The sequence below is a fragment of the Lepidothrix coronata genome, unplaced genomic scaffold (genome assembly GCF_001604755.1).
Source record: "Lepidothrix coronata isolate B3197 unplaced genomic scaffold, Lepidothrix_coronata-1.0 Scaffold84, whole genome shotgun sequence".
Lineage (NCBI taxonomy): Eukaryota > Metazoa > Chordata > Aves > Passeriformes > Pipridae > Lepidothrix > Lepidothrix coronata.
Window position 1 is genome coordinate 3,083,129 of NW_016690264.1, and position 17,256 is coordinate 3,100,384.

The 17,256-nt window shown below is 39.3% G+C and overlaps 1 protein-coding gene across 1 annotated transcript in view; it reads left to right on the plus strand.

Annotated features, from left to right (window-relative positions):
* The window catches only part of PRKAR2A (protein kinase cAMP-dependent type II regulatory subunit alpha), a 60,029-nt gene that overhangs the window by 37,537 nt on the left and 5,236 nt on the right, over nucleotides 1–17,256 (plus strand). Inside the window, exons 3-8 of the mRNA XM_017820600.1 lie at nucleotides 3,962–4,014; nucleotides 5,582–5,665; nucleotides 6,767–6,873; nucleotides 11,035–11,188; nucleotides 14,203–14,304; nucleotides 16,126–16,200. Coding sequence (XP_017676089.1) covers nucleotides 3,962–4,014; nucleotides 5,582–5,665; nucleotides 6,767–6,873; nucleotides 11,035–11,188; nucleotides 14,203–14,304; nucleotides 16,126–16,200 — 575 coding nt within the window. The remainder of the gene's footprint in view (nucleotides 1–3,961; nucleotides 4,015–5,581; nucleotides 5,666–6,766; nucleotides 6,874–11,034; nucleotides 11,189–14,202; nucleotides 14,305–16,125; nucleotides 16,201–17,256) is intronic.

Below are 17,256 nucleotides of genomic sequence, written 5' to 3' on the forward strand. Positions count from 1 at the left end.
TTCTATCTTAAAGCATCTTAAAATTGAAAACTGTTTTTTGTGTTCCAAAGCTATTTGAGCTATGTGGGTAGACTTGGAAGGAAGCTTGGTCTGCATGATGTGAGCTGATAGAGCTGTAGTATTGGAAACACGTAACTGTGTGTGCGTCACACTGGTGTGTAACTTCCACTGATGGATTCGTGCTTAGTGTTTGCTCAAGGGCAGAGTTGTGCTCAAAATCTCACATAGGAAAGGTGTGATTTCAGAAGCCACTTCAATTTATATCAAGATACTTGTGAGCTTTAGGTTGCACATTAAGAAAAGCCTCTTCCCCCGGAGGGCTGTGGAGCAGGTCAGCAGAGAGATGTGCAATCTTCGCCCGGGGAGGTTTCCAGGTCAGCCCCAATCCAGCATTCCAAATAGCTCCCCTTGGAGGGGGAGGTTGAACTGGATGACCTTTGGAGACAGATCCCTTCCAACTACCATTTCAATGGGTTTGAAAAATGCTACCAGTGCATTTCTTCAGGATAATGTTGTGAGAATAAGCTTGCCTTGGGGTATCTGCTTTGTTGGGATACTGAAATAGTTAATACATGAATTCAGTCATGTATCAAATAGTGGGTCAAGTACATTTTCACTCTATCAAGATGAAAGATCAGATGTTTTTTCTTTGGGAATGGCTGTAGTGTAACCCACAAATGAATAACCTTGAGGAGTCCTGAAATTCCATAGATTTCTGACAGGGATTGGCAGAGTTTAGGTAGTTAAAGGGGTTCTTTTCAGCCAGAAGAATAACAAAGCAACACTGAGCACAGATATCATGCAACATTTTGAAGGTAAGGCTGACACACAGATACCAGCAGGTCATGTGTTCAACAGTACAGACTTCCACAAGTGATCTACCAATTAAAAATAGTGGAAAGAAAAATTGAACATATTGAGACATAAACCATGGGAAGGGTTTGATGTAATGTTTACTTTTCCTTTGCATTAGTCATGTTTTAAAGTATTTGGAAAATGCTGTTGGTTGTTATGAGTAGGCTGAAAAGCTTTCTGTGGGATTTCCAGCATATCACAATATTAATTTAAGCTTGAAGTCAGAAATCATAATTTTGTCTCTCTCCCCTGTTTTAACCATCCCATAACAGATATGTTACATTAAGTGTTACAGCTCTGCCTGCAAGTAAATAAAGTCCTGTCAATCAGAGTTGTCCAAAGTCCAAAATTTCTGCCCTATCCTTCTCCATGGAAAAAGAAATCCCAGCAGGAGGTTGAAGAATGAAAAGTATAATGGGAAGGTTTTCTATGTGACAGTATGGGAAGAAGTGCCGTTTTGGCCACATTTTTGTTGTATTTTTGTGGTGCCCACTCATGGGCACTACAGAAGTAATTTCCATATGTAAGGGAAGGGCACTAAGTTCTAGAAGGATACATCCTGTGTGGGCCTTATGGTGGGTAAGATGAAATAGGGGAAACCTACCTATACAAACCTCAACCAAAGCCATTTCTTACTGAAGTTGCAGAGAACTGTGTTGCTTTGATTGCTGCTTGTTTTAATCTAAGGTTTTGCTCTGATGCTCTGGTTTTAACTGTGGTAATTATACTTGTTTTTCCAAGGAAATATTGAAGAGAATTTCCTGAATTCCAAAGCATTTTTAGCTTCCCTGCAGGAACAGGGAAGGAACAAAATCAAATTTGCAGCTTAGTATTGAGAATTTGAATGATAGAATGATACAGTGAAGTACGATGATCTCTGAATTCATAGATACGTATCTTGAATGTGCTTATATGTCAGGTACTTCTAGAAATGTACAGAAATGCATTTATAGTATGTATTATAGTGCAAAATAGAGAATTGTACTCCAGTTCCTCATAAAATATGCTGATTGTAAAAAATATAGTTTCTTTAATCTCCAGTTTCACCGTACTGTCCAAACCAAGGAACCTTTTTTCTTAGAAAATGTTCCTTATTAGAAAATTCACAGCTTTGACAATAGACTTTGATCTTTACTGTAAAATGAAAGGAGGAGGAAAGCTTTCACACCAAAATGCTAATAATGTTCTCTTTGTTAGTACCTTTGTATTGTATATTAAGTGGATCAGCCTATCAGTCCAAGTTCTGCAGCTTGTAGGCATTCACCTTCCCATAATCCAACCATTTTTGGACTGTGGGGTGGACTATACCTTTCTTCAGCTGAGGAAGAGTGCTGTTTATCCTTTCTAAAGTATCTGCCCTAAGTGTGGGTGGATCCCTCTGTTAAACTAAAAGCATGTGGTAGGTACACTGTCAATATACTGTTTCTGTATTGTTAAATGGGTTTATTGTATGAGTAATAATTACTCTTTAAATGTCTGATGCCTAATGATTATATGATTGGATTTTTACATTGTGGTTTGTTAAGTGGAATGCTTGTTTGGTATTCCAGTCTCTTCACTCTCCTCAGGGAAGAAAGGAATTAAAATCCAATTTGCTAGGAAAGACCTGTATCTTTTAGGTAAGGGAAAAAAACCCAAAACCAAACCACACAAAACCAAGCAAATCTTTCCTAGCAAATTATGCTGGACTTGTCCATTTTTATAGTCCTCTTGAAAGCATGATGACAGGGTCAATAAGCCTGTGTGCATTTTCGAATTATTTGCAAGTTGCTGAATTCTGGACTTTCTAGTTTTGTTTTGTTTTTGTTTTTTTTTTTTAATCTGCTTATTTTTGTTTATACTTTGAGTCCATTCAGGGGTTAGATGTCATTGCAGTGAGCTTCTGGGCATTCTGCCAAGTCTTCAGTATTGTCAGAATGCTGGATAAAGTACAAAGAAAGATGCTTGTCTATATTTCCTTGTAAAATTTTATAAGTGGCCTATAGCCTCAGAAGTGAGACCACCCTTGTTAAAGTAAGAGCACAGCTAGATGAAAACAGGACTGACTCTTCTTTCTCTGATTGGACTCTTCTTTCTCTGATTGTCTGTACAGGTGGTTAGAATGTGCAGATCACTTTGACATGCAAGAACTGTAAATGTGCATGAATTAATAAGAAAATCTGAGCTAGAGCTGTTGGCTTTTGGAGCCACAGGGTCTGTGTTTAGTATTGTAAAACCATGTAACAGTATAACTGTTAAGATAAGTGAAGATAAGCCTTTTCTGAAGAATCAAACTGTTTGAAATTTTAGCAGCTCACCATTATTGCCTCTTCCAGTTGTTCCTGTAGATATAATGACATGTTTGGCAGACCCGTGGCCCAGTGTTCTGCCGTGTGTGGTTTTCCACAAATATTCTCATCCGTTTTAAAAAGATCACTTTGTGTAATTTTTAAAGTTGGTTTTGAATCACCAATTGACGTTCATTTGATTCAAATATAGTAAGATTTAGGAACATATGAGAGAAGGGACTAAATATTATTTTTGTCATAGAATATACTGTAGTCAAGCTGATTGTTCATTTCCTGGGTAAATTTTGGTGCAAACATTATTTCTCTGTATCAAAATATAAAAAATAGAAAACTCCCAAAATATCGATACTTGCACATCTGACTTGAGGTGGAGCAAGTGCCTCATCCCTCCTTTTTCTTTTTTTCTTTTCCGGTGTGTTTTGCTCTGTACATGGCACTGTAAAGAACAAAGCAGTGTAGCTGCAGTATTTTTCCGCTGCATTTTAGAGAAGATGCTTGTAAATGAATCTGAATGGAGGTTGTTATGCTTTGATACAAATTGAAAGGAAATCTGTGTCTATGCTTCAGAGTACTTGCTAGGCAAGATTATTTTCTATTGTGAATTACAGATTTTTTTACATGAGAGTCTGAGAACAGCCATGTTGTGCCTGCTCAGAGGACAGATAGGATTTAAGCCTCTGGCACTATAATGACAGAAAATCAAAAAGTTATTTTGTTTTTCCTTTAGGAAAATCCAGAAGAAAGGTATATAAATTGATTGGCTTGCTGTTCTCATGTAATTGCTTCTTTTTACTAATTTCCTCTCTCTTTCTTCCAAGTTTGTGCTGAAGCTTTCAATCCAGATGAAGAGGAAGAAGATACAGAACAAAGGGTGAGTGAGGGAATAATTTCATGCATGGTTCTCTCTACAGATTGACTGGCAGATGTCTCTACGTTGCATTTTCCTACCACTTGTCCCTTTAGTGCTGAGTGTGGTGTGGTGACACTGACAAAGTGACATTGCTCTGAAATTTAAGGCCAGCCTTGTCTCATGCACTTTTTTAGTCACTTCAGCTTTAATATAATTTTACTTCAAAGGACTGGAGAGCTGTGCTTAAGTCTAATATCTTTAAAATTTTGGATATTTTCCTTCTTAATTATCTTAAAGGCTTGTTGAGGCAATTCCTAGAGCACTGATGCTGTTGAGAAGAATTAGTTAAGCTTTACCACAGCTGTTTCTTCATGGGTGCTTAAAATTCCTCACATGCTTTTTACTGCCTTTCTTGTCAAAGCAGTTCTGCCTGAGTAGGAGAAATACTTGGTTGAAATATTTTAAGTCTGTGGCCACCTGTTGTTTCGAAAGCTGGGAATTTCTAGGAATTGTGAATCCAGATACTGCAATTGTATTTCTTTAGAGATGGTTTTATGAGAGCAAATCCTGTAGCCTGTCTGGTGATGATCAGTGTTTTCTCTTTGGACTTCTGGTGTTCCTTTCCAGATTCCATCACAAGGTTATTTACACTTCTGCAATGAAAATCTAAGTCTAATTTAATCTCTCTTAAAAATGAAGATACTTCATAAATAATTTTTATAATATAAAAATAAAAAAAAGACTATGAGTGTGTCTGCTCATCCAAATATTTGTAAACTTGGATACATCAAAAGTCTTAATTTTCTTGACTGCTCACTCAATATTCAGTTTTCTTTTAAAATAAGGATCTGAGATCTGCTTAACTTTAGATAATGACTTTTTAGAAATGCCTGCTAATGTAACTGATTTTTGGAATCCTTGTTATTCCAGAAATAATAAATGTTAATGTGGTGAATGTCAGGTAATTAATATTTTTACATATATTTTCATAATTAGCCCCTAACAAACACACATATAAACATTTTTATGATACAGTGAGTATCAATTCCTTTAACCTGATGAGAGTTTATAATTGGAAAGAAGTAGCAAAATATCTCAAACAGCAAAGCTTTATTTAAGTAATTTCATTGGAAAAAACCATAGTTCTTCAATACTTAGGTGGGCTGAGACTCATATATATCATATATCTTATGAACTGCCTGTATGCCAACAGTAAGTATATTGGGACTAATATAGCCAGAGTTTAGAAAGAAAACTGTTCACTTTTTCCTGTTACAAGTGCTTAGCCCTTGACCGTGTCTGTGGCTGTGCTAGAAGGGAAAGGAATGGAAAAGGCATCCTTTTCTTTCTTGTCTGTCCTGACTGTTATTTTGCAGGTGTTAATTGTCAGCATAATATTTTTCTTATGTCTCTTTCATTCTGTCATGCATTGTATGTTTATATATAAATACTGTTTATGTAAACAACAAAAACCAATGTATACTTTGACACTTAAATTGTGTTCTGCTTTTTCACTCTGAAGTGAAGGTTCAGTCTGTCATCATATTTCTTTGTTGTCGTGACAGTTCTGTTTTACTTTGTTTTAAAGGTAGTTCATCCAAAAACTGATGAACAGCGATGCCGACTGCAGGAAGCTTGTAAAGATATCCTGCTCTTCAAAAACCTAGATCAGGTAATAGCATTTTAAGGAAATCTTAAATGGAGTTGATTGTTTGTATGTACAGTTAATATTGTGATCTAACAGTCCAGACACAGTTTTTAAAGACAAGAAAATAGGATTCTATTGAAAAGATGGGGAATATTTTCAATATAGTGGTGCCTACAGATGCTGCAATGATAATTTCCAACTCCAGGAGTGCAGTTAATATTTCAAGTGCACCTAGCAGCATAAAGACTGGCTTGCGTGTTCATGCAGTGTATTTTTAGAAACTCAGCTGTGATCTACAACTTTAGCTTTGAACATCTGGGCATTGAAAATGCAGCAAAAGTATATTGTTAATGGGCCTGGGAATAACAAAGTTGGTAAAGCAGGTCAGCATCGAGGCAAGGCATTTATGTGGCATCATCTCTCTTGGCTTTCACAGCCTTCCTGGCTGTGCTGCCTGCAAAAAAAGAAAGTTAGGTCATGGCTCATTGGGGAAACCCAGCTGGAGCCTGCTGTGCACACCAGCATTATCCCATTTTCTGTGTGTTTTCCCCATCTGTACCTACCCCGTCTCATCTGAGGCTGCAATTGTAGGTTCTCTAAGACACAGACTATCTAGGGAAATAACTGTATAGAATTCTGTTCAGTACAGTCCTGGTCATGACCGGGGCTCTTAGATGATGACAGCACAGATAATTTACTAATAGATCATGGTGCAGTTTCTAGATATACATGTGATGAAATACACCTGCCATTGACGTGAATCCATGTGTGTCCATGGCAGTGAAGCTGTGTCAGATTATACCAAACATACATGTGTGCTTTGGCACTGAAATGGTCTGCAAAAATTGAGCCATTTGGACATAAATTTGAGATAATGTCTCTTCTGTGGTGGAAGTGTCTATGTTTGTCTGCATTATTGAACTTACATTAATAATGTGGAAATGAATGAGGTGCCAGTAGAAATCAACATGTAATATCAGTATTACTGGTATTTGCATACAGTAAAACTGCTGCAGTGCATGTTGTGTTTCACTGTCCAGATCAAGTCAAATGAACTTGCCATTGTCCAGCAGTGTATTTTCTGACAGGTTTGGGTTTTCCACCCGCTCCTGTTCGTTTTTTTAGGAGCAGCTGTCTCAGGTCCTTGATGCCATGTTTGAGAGGAAGGTGAAACCTCAGGAACATGTGATTGACCAAGGTGATGATGGAGATAACTTCTATGTCGTTGAGCGGTAAGCAGCTGTGCCTGTGACATGAAGAACATGTTTCTTTTCAGCTTCTTAAGAAAGGGAATGTTTACTGCAAACAGGTTTTGAAGCAAACTTACTTTTTTGCCTTCTCATGTGATCTTTCCAGTTTCCCCTTAAGGCCTCCATTGACTTTTGGGTCAGTGGAACAATCCGATGTGACTTAGGTGGACGTTTCAAACCAGCTGGGCTTTAACACATTCTCTGAGACTGTGACAACACAAACACCACTTTCTCTGAGGGGAGAGCCACAGTGTGAGCTTGCCTGTGATTTGTTCAGTTTAGTTTTTGTGCCCATCAGCATAGTACAGCTTAAAACCAGCCATATTACATGCTGTCTCTAGACCAGGATATGTTTTTTTCTGAAGGCATAAAAGTAGCAGAAGTAGACATGTGGTAAGGGAAGGGATAAATGATTGTTTTCAGGAAGGAGAATACAGGAAGTAAAAATCTATGGTAATGGCAACTGTTGAACAACCTGGACTTTGTCCAGTTAGTTTTGATCACTGACTCCAGAGAGACTTAGGGTTGCTTTGCCTCTGTTGGTCCCGGTTCCTGCAGAGTTTAAGGTGCCATTTTGCAATTTCTTGCATCAAGCAAATTCACATGATAATTTTGGGGATCACATAGATATGCAACAGGCATATAATAGATATATGTGTGCATGCACATTTTGAGTATCTTTTACCCTTTTGGAAGAAATTCTGGCTAATGTTACTTTTAATCACCATATTTAAAGAAAAATTAAGGATATGGATTTATTTCCTGCTGCAAAACTGTAATATTAAACATAAAATTACTAAGTGATTTATAAATGTCTGTTGGAATACAGTCTTAGCAAACTGCTTTTTTGATGTGCTGTTATCTTGCTTATCACTGAAATAATGACACCATTAATATTGTATGAAATACTTTCAGAGCATTTCTTCAAGACAATGTGTCCCCTTTTGAATTGTCATTTATGCTGTGTTTAAGGAGTTTGTGAAAGAATTTCTAGGTTAGAAATGGTTTGTTTTGAATGATTCTTGTTTGTTTTAAGGACATTCCCCTCTCTGATTAGGGAAATTACTGAACATAGGACTACCTCAAGTATATTGACCATATGCCCATTCTTCTGTCCACTACCACACCATCCCATTAACCTAAACCACTGCTCCATTTCCATACTCAGTTATGTCCCTCAACTGCTCTGCCTCAGTCCAATCCCATGTCTTTGGCTAGACAGGAAAAGTTCCTTCTCTTGCCACGTTCACTGGGGAGATCAAGCTGTCCCAGATAAGAGTAAGGTACTGCAGATCAGAACCTGTGGGACCCAGAGCCACCAGCTCTACAAATATGAGATTCCATGCAGAGCAGTGGTTCCTAATCATGAGGAAATTTAAACTCAGTTTGGGAGCCTCTCAAAAATGTTAGATACCATCAGCCTGTTTTAATTTGTTTCTATGTAAGGCTGTTATCCTGTTGGTTACTAAAAGCTCTCTCTCTGCTATGAGTTTTAACCTTAAATAAAGAAGTGGAATGGAACTTTATCTTAGATATTCAGGTAAGTGCTTCTGTGGTCTCTGTTCTACAGATGTAATGCTATTTCAAAACAGGTTTTTTCTATTGAGAGGTAGTTGTGTTGGAAGTTTTCAGGTTTTTAAGTTTTTTGTTTTGTTTTACTTTCAAGTTAAATACACCAGTAACATAAATATGTTGACAAAAATATGAGGCAGAAAGGCTGTATAGTGAGGAAAATTAAACTTGTTATTATCTAGTGACACAGCATAGCAGCCTTTGCTGTGAAAACTAACTCAGCTGCAACTCTTTTTTGCTATTCAGTTATTAGAAAAACTTCTACAGTTAGGAATTTTCTGTCCTTTCTCTCTTTCCAGTCCTTCTCCATCTCCCACCCTCTAATTTTTCATGCAAAAGAATAGGAGGACACTGGTCCTTTTGGAAAGCCACAGGCTTTCCACTTGTTTGCAAGTGCAAGTTCAAAGGACTCTGGCTCTTTCAAGGCATCAGTAGGCATGTCTTGTTACTCTGATATAAGTAATTAATGCCTGAATATCCTTGAGGATTAGTTTCTTTCTGTCTGAATGAACAGTGACTTTATGTTCTGGCACAGACCTTTTTTTTCCCCAGAGTCTTCTGCTTGTGATGCTTCCTCACCAGATCACTTGTGTCTGAGTGTCTTTAACTATGTACAGAGGGACAGGAAGGCAGGGCAGATGCAACCTGAGGATGCAGCAACTATTTAGGGCCCTCTGCATGGAAGGAAGAGCTCAGAGGGATGTGTTCCATGGCTGAACATTTAGGATGCTCATTGCTGCTGAGGAGGCACCTGCTGAGTCTCTGCTGATTGAGCAGTCATCAGTCAGGAGGGGCAGCATTTGCCTCTGTTGTCTCTTGGAACAGACTGATCCACAATCTTGCTGAGTTGCCCTCTTCTGCTTTTCTGCTTTTTTTCTAACTCGGGGGTTTATATTTTTTCATGTCAGTACTTTTCCTTTGAGTCCTTGGGCCCGTAACGATTACCATCTCAACAATTACACTTTGCTCTGTTTTTATTCTTATCTCACAAGGTTTTAGCTCACGGGCTAAAATAACAGCTCAACAACAGTTTTCCCAATAAAACTGAGCCAAGGTCACCCAGTGTTGCCTCACCAGTTTAGTTCTTGGGCCACAGACAGCTGAATGCTTGGCTGAAGGTTATGTGCCTATAGCTATTTGGAAATAAATGGCATTAGTAAGTGACTTTCAGGCTGAGGGATGGGAAGAAGTTGTTGCTTTTGCTTAAGGTGTTCACAGATATCTCTTCTAGATCAAAAATACACCTCTGGAGATTGTTGCCTCTTGTGCCTCTCAGAAAATCATTAAATGGATATCAGAACTTATAAGAATTAGTGACACTTTCCATCCACACTAAACCTTTTCTGGTTTACTCTTAGTATGCTGCTGGGTTCCTACTCTGTCTCGTAGCTGTAAGCAACAGCAGGTACAAAAAATGGCTGGTAAGGATGCTGTGCAATCTCATGTGCCTTCCTTCCCCACCTACTACCATTTCTGGTGATTCCTTTTCTTTTTTTTCTTATGGGCCTAATGATGTTATGGGAGATAATGCCATTCCTTTGGACAAAGATCTAAACTCCTCAGGAAAATTATATGTTTATTCAGCTGCTTAAAGCCAGGAAGGTGTTCCTTTGCTGCTTTTCTCCAGGGTGTATGTTCTGTGAAGTCTCATAGGCCAGTGGCTAGTACCTGAATGATCTCTGGTGCCATAACTAAGAATTAATCAAGCCTACTCAAACTATATTTTTATCATTTAAAGCATGACAGTCCTGAGGGTGTTACAGACACATATTTGACTTTTAAATGGCTATCTTTCTGTGCACAGCCTGTTTCTTCATAGGCAGTTGCCGTAGTGCAGTTTGATCCAGATTTGAGTCTTGAGCTTACTAGCTGGACCCAAACCTGCATCTTCATCAGAGTAGTCTTTTGATTCTCTGTAAATTCTGGGATACTGTTTCCTCAACTTCATTATAATGTAAGGAAGTGTGCTTCATGGAGAACAGGATGAGGAGGCCTTTCCAATTTAAACAAGTTTCAGCTCAGTATGAACAAAGTGCTTTGACATTTCATCTTGATCTGTTCAGAGATCCTGGTAGATGTCAGCAGGTTTAGAGCATCTTGAGGTTATGATATACATACCCCTAATCTGGAGTTGAGACAAACCCACAGTAGCAGTTGAGCAGTTTCCCAAAGGTCCTGCAGCAATGCTGTCACTGAGAAAACAGGTAGAGATGGGTCCAAGTCACTCTAAAAAGGCCTCACTGGGTAACACACATGCTGTGAATTGACACTGTTAAAGATGATGAAACTGCCTCTCACCCTGGCCAGAAGAGCAATGTCAAAATACTGTGCAGAAGAAACCAAGTCGATCCTGCCCATATCTATCAGGAGTGAAAAGCTTCATTAAGAGAGAATTAGTGTGAAAATAGTGTAGATAGAAGCAGCTGAGAATCATGCAGTTGGAAAGCTCAATAAAGCATGTTCCATCTCACACAGCAATAAAAAGCCTATTTGTATAACAGCAAAAAGCTGTTTTTAAGATTTGTACTGGAATGTTGTCTAATAAAAAGTGTCTATTCCATTGTTTTGCAGGGGACTGTATGATATTGTTGTAGCAAAAGACAACCAGTCGCGCTGCGTGGGCCGCTACGATAATCACGGCAGCTTTGGGGAACTGGCATTGATGTACAACACTCCTAGAGCTGCCACCATCGTTGCCACAACAGAAGGAGCCCTTTGGGGACTGGTAAGGAAAGGAAGTTGCTTTCATATGCATAATATTTTAAACAGTAACTCACCGTGTCCAGAGCTTCTCTTGGTATGGCTCCTCTGCTCACAGCTATTTTATCATGATCTGTTATCTCCTGGCATGAGAGATCCATTGTGCAAATCTTTTTGGCTGCCTTTCTAGAACAACTTGTCTGTAAAAACTATATCACTAGTTCTATCTGTCCCTTTATGGTTTTGCATTTGCTATAATTGTAGCTTTTGTTAGGGGGGAAAAACCCCTGGTTTTGTTTTCATCCTGCAGAGGACAGTGGAGGCATGCACATTTTTTTAGGAGGGGGAAACAATATCTAAATGACGTTTTTGTTTTCCACTTACCTTCCTACCATTTTGTCTGCTTTAAGGGGAATGGGAAGGTGTTAAATATCTTCTTGAGAATGTTAGTAATTTGAAGAGGTCAGAAAACCACCTAAAGCTTTGTTTTCCTTCACAATAAACTGTCGTCATGTTTCTGGTCCCTCTCTGTTACCTTGGAAGTGGTTCTCGGGTCAGCATGACCTATGAGATACCAAGCTAAATGATGGTGTTGCTTTGTCTCTAGCCCAGCAGTGTTGAATGTGAAGCTGTAGACATTAGTTTCCTTTTTTAGTTCTTTTCTCTGTACTATTTGGATGGGGTTATTTTCACAGTGCTCTCTTACTCATCTGTGAGGGTTCACATAATAAGAGGATTGTGCGATCAACGGAGCCTTTGAAGCCACAAGTGTTGTGTGCTGTCTGTGTGCCCGGGCTCCTCGGCAACTATCGCTGGGGGTTGGCCTTGTGTTGTGACCTTGATTGTAGGACTGATAAGCTGCTACACATGGCGAGGTGCTTATGCAATCTCAGCGCCTGCTGAGAGAATCTGACTTCCCTTTTCTTTGTGAACTTAAAGAAAAGAGTTTGGTAAATCAGCCAGGGAATAATTTCAGAATCTAATTTCTGGAAGAAGGCAGAACAAAGCAGCTAGCTACAAACTGAACTCATTCATAGAAGGAAGAAAATAAGATGATGATTCTTTGTTTCAGTTTGCCTTTGATAAGTGCACAAATTGGGTTAATTTTGGGTTTGCTTTTTCTGTGATTATGTTCACATAATTAGCAAGGTGTAGTTGAACAGGGACCTCTCGCTAGTCTTCTGTCCTGTGAATATTTTATTAACTTAGGCTGCATTTTCCAGTCAAACTTGTTATTTTTTCCAGATATTCTGTTTGTTGTCATGTTTTGTTGTACTATTTTGTGCCTGATGTAATTTAAACATATTTTTATTAGTCTGCAGAAGTCATTGCTAAAGCTCGTGGGTCATCTGCCATTTAGGAAATGTCGATTACTCCTGCTGCATTGCAGGCTTTGGCCAACAGAAACCCAAAAGGCTCAGGCACAAAGCAGTTATCACAGTGGGTCTCTTCTGGAGCAGGGAAATGTCCTCAGCCTTTGCTACTGAATGTGTCTGGGGGAAACCTCATGATCACACACGCTGCTTTCACGGCTCTGCTTTCTTTGTTCAAATACTGCTGCTTCTCCTCCCTCACTGATATTCTCAAGCAAATGAATTCTGAATTTTTTATGCTTTTGCAATTCCCCTGACTGTTTCTGCACCTTTCTGCTTTTCAAAACACGAACATTTGATGACATTTCTACCAGTGAAGAATTTCTTTAAAAAAAAATTTAAAAATCCCTCATGCTTTACCATCTTTTGTTCTCCTTTGGATAACAATAATACCATCCTGCCTTTCATCTTTCACATCCTTCAGCTTTTATGTTCCACTAGTATCACCTCTGTCAGTCCTTGCTTCAAGTTACAAGTATTTGCAGCCTGCATCCCACAGAAATGTTCACTTCAAAATACCTCTTCACCTTAAAATGTTGTTGCTTACATATCAGCCAATGGTTTTGGGAAATGAGTTCTGGAGGAATGGCTCTCAGGGCACTGGATGTTTCTGCTAATTGTGGCTTTTTTTTTTTGGGGGTAACATTTTCCTAACCAAATTGGTACTCTTTTCATCCTACTTTTTGGTTTTGATTTTTACACTTATGGCCTTATCCTGTGCAAGGCAAACTCTGCAGCTCTGGCTCTGCTTGTCATCCAGCGCTGATCCCAACAGGGCAAGCGGTAACAGAGACACCTGGTGGGCAGGTGCCCTTCCCTTTCGCCTTGACGTGCCGCTCAGTTTCAGCTCTCCTAGGGCCTTTCCCATCGGTGCTTGCGGGTGTCCAAGTCCATCTTTCCCGTGCGGGAAGGAATCGCGCTGTTCCCGCCGGGACGCGGGGCTCGGCCGGGCCCGCAGCGCCGCCCGGTGGCCTTGGAGCGCAGCGCGGGGGCCGGCGGGGCTGGGCTGGGAGGGGGGATATTGCCCCAAATTTGGGCTCCAAAACCACGCCGAACAGTTTTTCCTTATGGAACACACGGACAGGTGGCAGTTAGGAAGTGGTCCTTGTAAAAGCTGGCTCTTGGATCCGAGAAGGTGGAGGAGTGAACAAGCCTGTTGCTGTTCCATGTTCTGTTCCTGATCTGTTTGAGAGCAGTGTAAATCTCTGACTTACTTTTGAAATCTGTGGCTCAAGTAGAGAAGAATCCAATTTAGACTTAGTCCTGTAGTTGCCTTAAGTCTTAGAAATTCCAGTTTCCACTGCCGTCAGCAGAAAGAGCAAAACTTCGTTGTATGCAGAAGCATGAAAGATATTCACAAACAGGCAAAGAAAACCTCAAAACTCAACCCTGAAAAACAGTACAAGATAGACCAAAAACTGAATTCCTAAATGCTTATCTCAGGAGAATCAGGTCGTACAGCTCCCTGTTTTTCAATTTGTTATTCCCAGAAGTGCTTTCAGAGGAGCTGTTGCAGTCGCTGTTGTGGTGGATATGGTATCATTTTAACACCTGGTTTCTCAACCCCAGCGTTTGCTGTAAATACTAGTTCATGTTTGTCAGTTCTTTAAACAGGGAACATTTAAGTGAAGAGAAATAATGTATTTCTCTGTGCTGTTTCTTGCAGGATCGAGTGACATTCAGAAGAATTATACTGAAAAATAACGCAAAGAAGAGGAAGACGTATGAATTATTTATTGAGTCTGTGCCCCTTCTTAAATCCTTGGAGGTAAAGCTTCTCAGAGACATCTACATCAAATTTTTGCATTAGCAATAGCTCCACAGACATTGTTTCTGCTGTGTCAGAAATCTGTGTTATTTCTGCTTAGAACAAAATATTAAGAGCCGCTTTGGTATCACATTTACTACACAACTTAATTTGCATTGTTGAAGTTGTACATTGCTTTTTTTTTTTTCAGACCCTTTATTCACAGTAAGCAAGTTGCTGATTTTTATCTGTCTGATTTTTTAGAAAAATCTTTCCACAACCCCCCCCCTCCCCCGCCAAAACCAAAAAAAAACCCATCTACACAAAGTGCAGATTGGAACTCAGGGCTGTGGTTTCCTTTGAGGGTGTGATGTTGAAGTAGTGATACAGTCAGTGGGATATTTGGCCTTTATCAGCCACAAATGATTTTAAATTTGATCCCACAAAGATGTGGGATGGTAGTAGATGTTGCTTTAACCTTAACTGATATTCAGGAGGTAAACTAAGAATAGGCTAAAGGAGCTAGCTGGGAACACAATGACAGGTGTTACATTGGTGTGTGGGGGGCATAACTTCAGGAACAATGTGCCAATTATCACTTCTGTTGACTCAACCTGTATCTTCAGAGGGCTCTTGGAACTGACCAACCTGCTTTGACATTAGTATGTGTCTGTCCTTGCCTTACATCATAATTTAGCTTTTCTTTGTGTTCTCATGATAAAAAAATCTTTCTCATGATTTATCTTTAGTATTTGAGAAAAACTCTTTATCCCTTTGGGAGAAGATTACGAAATTGCCAAGTATCATTAGATGTGAATAACAACCTCTAATACATGTGATTTTGGACATATACTGTAGCTGTGGAAGGGGTAAATTACACAACACCTTCTTCCTCAGTGCCTGGCTTAAACTGGTTCCATCAGTGTGCCTTTTTTTTGAGAACAGAAGTGACTCAAATATTTAAAGATACAGCAAAATAACTCATTAGCACTAGGATGGCTTTTTGCATGACACATTGCAGTTGAATCATGCGTGGACCAGATTTTGATTTCTCAAACATAGGCAAGATTAAGGTGCATTTGGGGAATGAATGGATTGATTACAACTGAATCATCTGTTGAATTTTAACAGCAGGATTTTCTTCCTTTCTTGGTATGTTTTTTTATGCTGCTCTGAAGCAATAAAATTGTTTTGTGGGGTTTTAGATGGGCTGTGGGAAACACAGGAGATAAATGTAGCTGTTCTCTTTCCCCTTCCTGATTATGAAGACTCAGGCTGTTCTGTGGCATGTCAGATAGGGTCTCCTGCCCTTGCTGCTGGGCATCCTGGCTGCAGTGCCTGCTCATGCTTCACAGCCCTTGTCCTTTTCATATTCCCTTCCTTGCCACTCTAGGAATGAGTTTTGGGACAAACCCCGCCCCCTACATATTCAACTATAAAGTCATTAAAATGTTTTGAAACGATGTTGCTAGTGTAAGGTAGTAAGTTTATGACATTTTTCTGAGTGCTTTCTTCAAATTTCAACTGAACATTTAAGGAAGTGATTTCCCCTCCTCCCCGCCTTATTGCTCTAAATGGGCCAAATCAGTTATTTTTTAACTTTGCAGGTAAGAAAAACGCAGGGATGGGACATTAGACAATTTTCTTTCCCTGTTGATTATGGTATCTTGCGAACTGTGTTGCAGTACTATGACCATGTCATTTTGGGGCTATATTTATAAATTGTGTGTTTGTGTGTCTAGAGAGTGCCTCTTCATTTCAGGAGAAGCCAGAGAGATTCAGGAGAGTTCATAGACATGAGCTATAATTGATTATTGTTTCTAATTTTCCTCTTTGTTCCAGGCATCAGAGCGAATGAAGATAGTGGATGTTATAGGAGAGAAAGTGTACCAAGATGGGGAACGTATCATTTCTCAGGTACTTGAACTCTAAACTTCTCTTTATCATTCTCCTTTCTCTGCTTCTTTTTCTTTTTTGTGTGTGGAATTGACTTAATAGAATCTTATTACTTGGACCAACTTGGCACTTATTCTTTAATACTTCCAATTTATTTAATCACTTCTTGAATGTTTGGGGAATGGACAGTATGTATTTTGCTGCAAATTTATTCTACCACTTTAGCTTCTGGGTATTTCTTCTCTTACCTGTGTTTTCTAAATGGTCTTCGCAAGGTTTCAAGGGGAGTGTGCCTTCAGAAGCTGAAATTAAATGTCTGCCTATGCAGTTTTCCATGAAAGCCCCCAGCTAGACTTTTCCTAGGCCCCTACGACCAGATCAAAAAAGGAATCACAGGCATGTAGTTAAGGCATCTCTAATGCCTAGGTCTGACTGAACAACAGAAACAAACAATTCAACACGAGTATGGTTTGAATGAAAGTAAATGCAGTCATTGGAATGTTTACCTAGTTGGACCCAACCCAGTTTACTATTCTAAGAACTATCAGGGTTAACTAAAACCACTGTTCTTCCTGATGCTTTTAGAAAGAGTATTTCAGTGGTGTGGTCTGGCTCAGTTGACAGCCTTTGGTGGTTGGTGTATGTTTTGTCTGCTGCAGCAGATCAAGGCTGGAGTGGAGGAACATGAAGCTGGATGAACTCAAGCTAAAGCTGTGTGATTTCTTTTTTTTTTTTTTTTGGCTGTGACACAAATAACTTTTTGGAACACTGTTACTGATGAAACAATGGGATTTTGTGTCAAGTTTAGCTTGGGGTTGCTGTGTTGCAAAAGTGCTGCAGTTCAAGTAGAAGTGAATTCAGAAAAGTCCTTGGCTTACCTGCAATTGCAGGTTTTTGCTTACAACCATTGTTCTTGTTTTATAAACAGAATATGACTCCTTGATAATGTCTTGAATAATTAATCTTAATTACTTGCAATGTCAGATAAGTGGATGCAGGAAACTTTAGTTTGCTGATAAGCAAATACTGTCAAATTACTTCTCTCCAAAAATACCCTGTTTTGTAAGTTGAAACTCT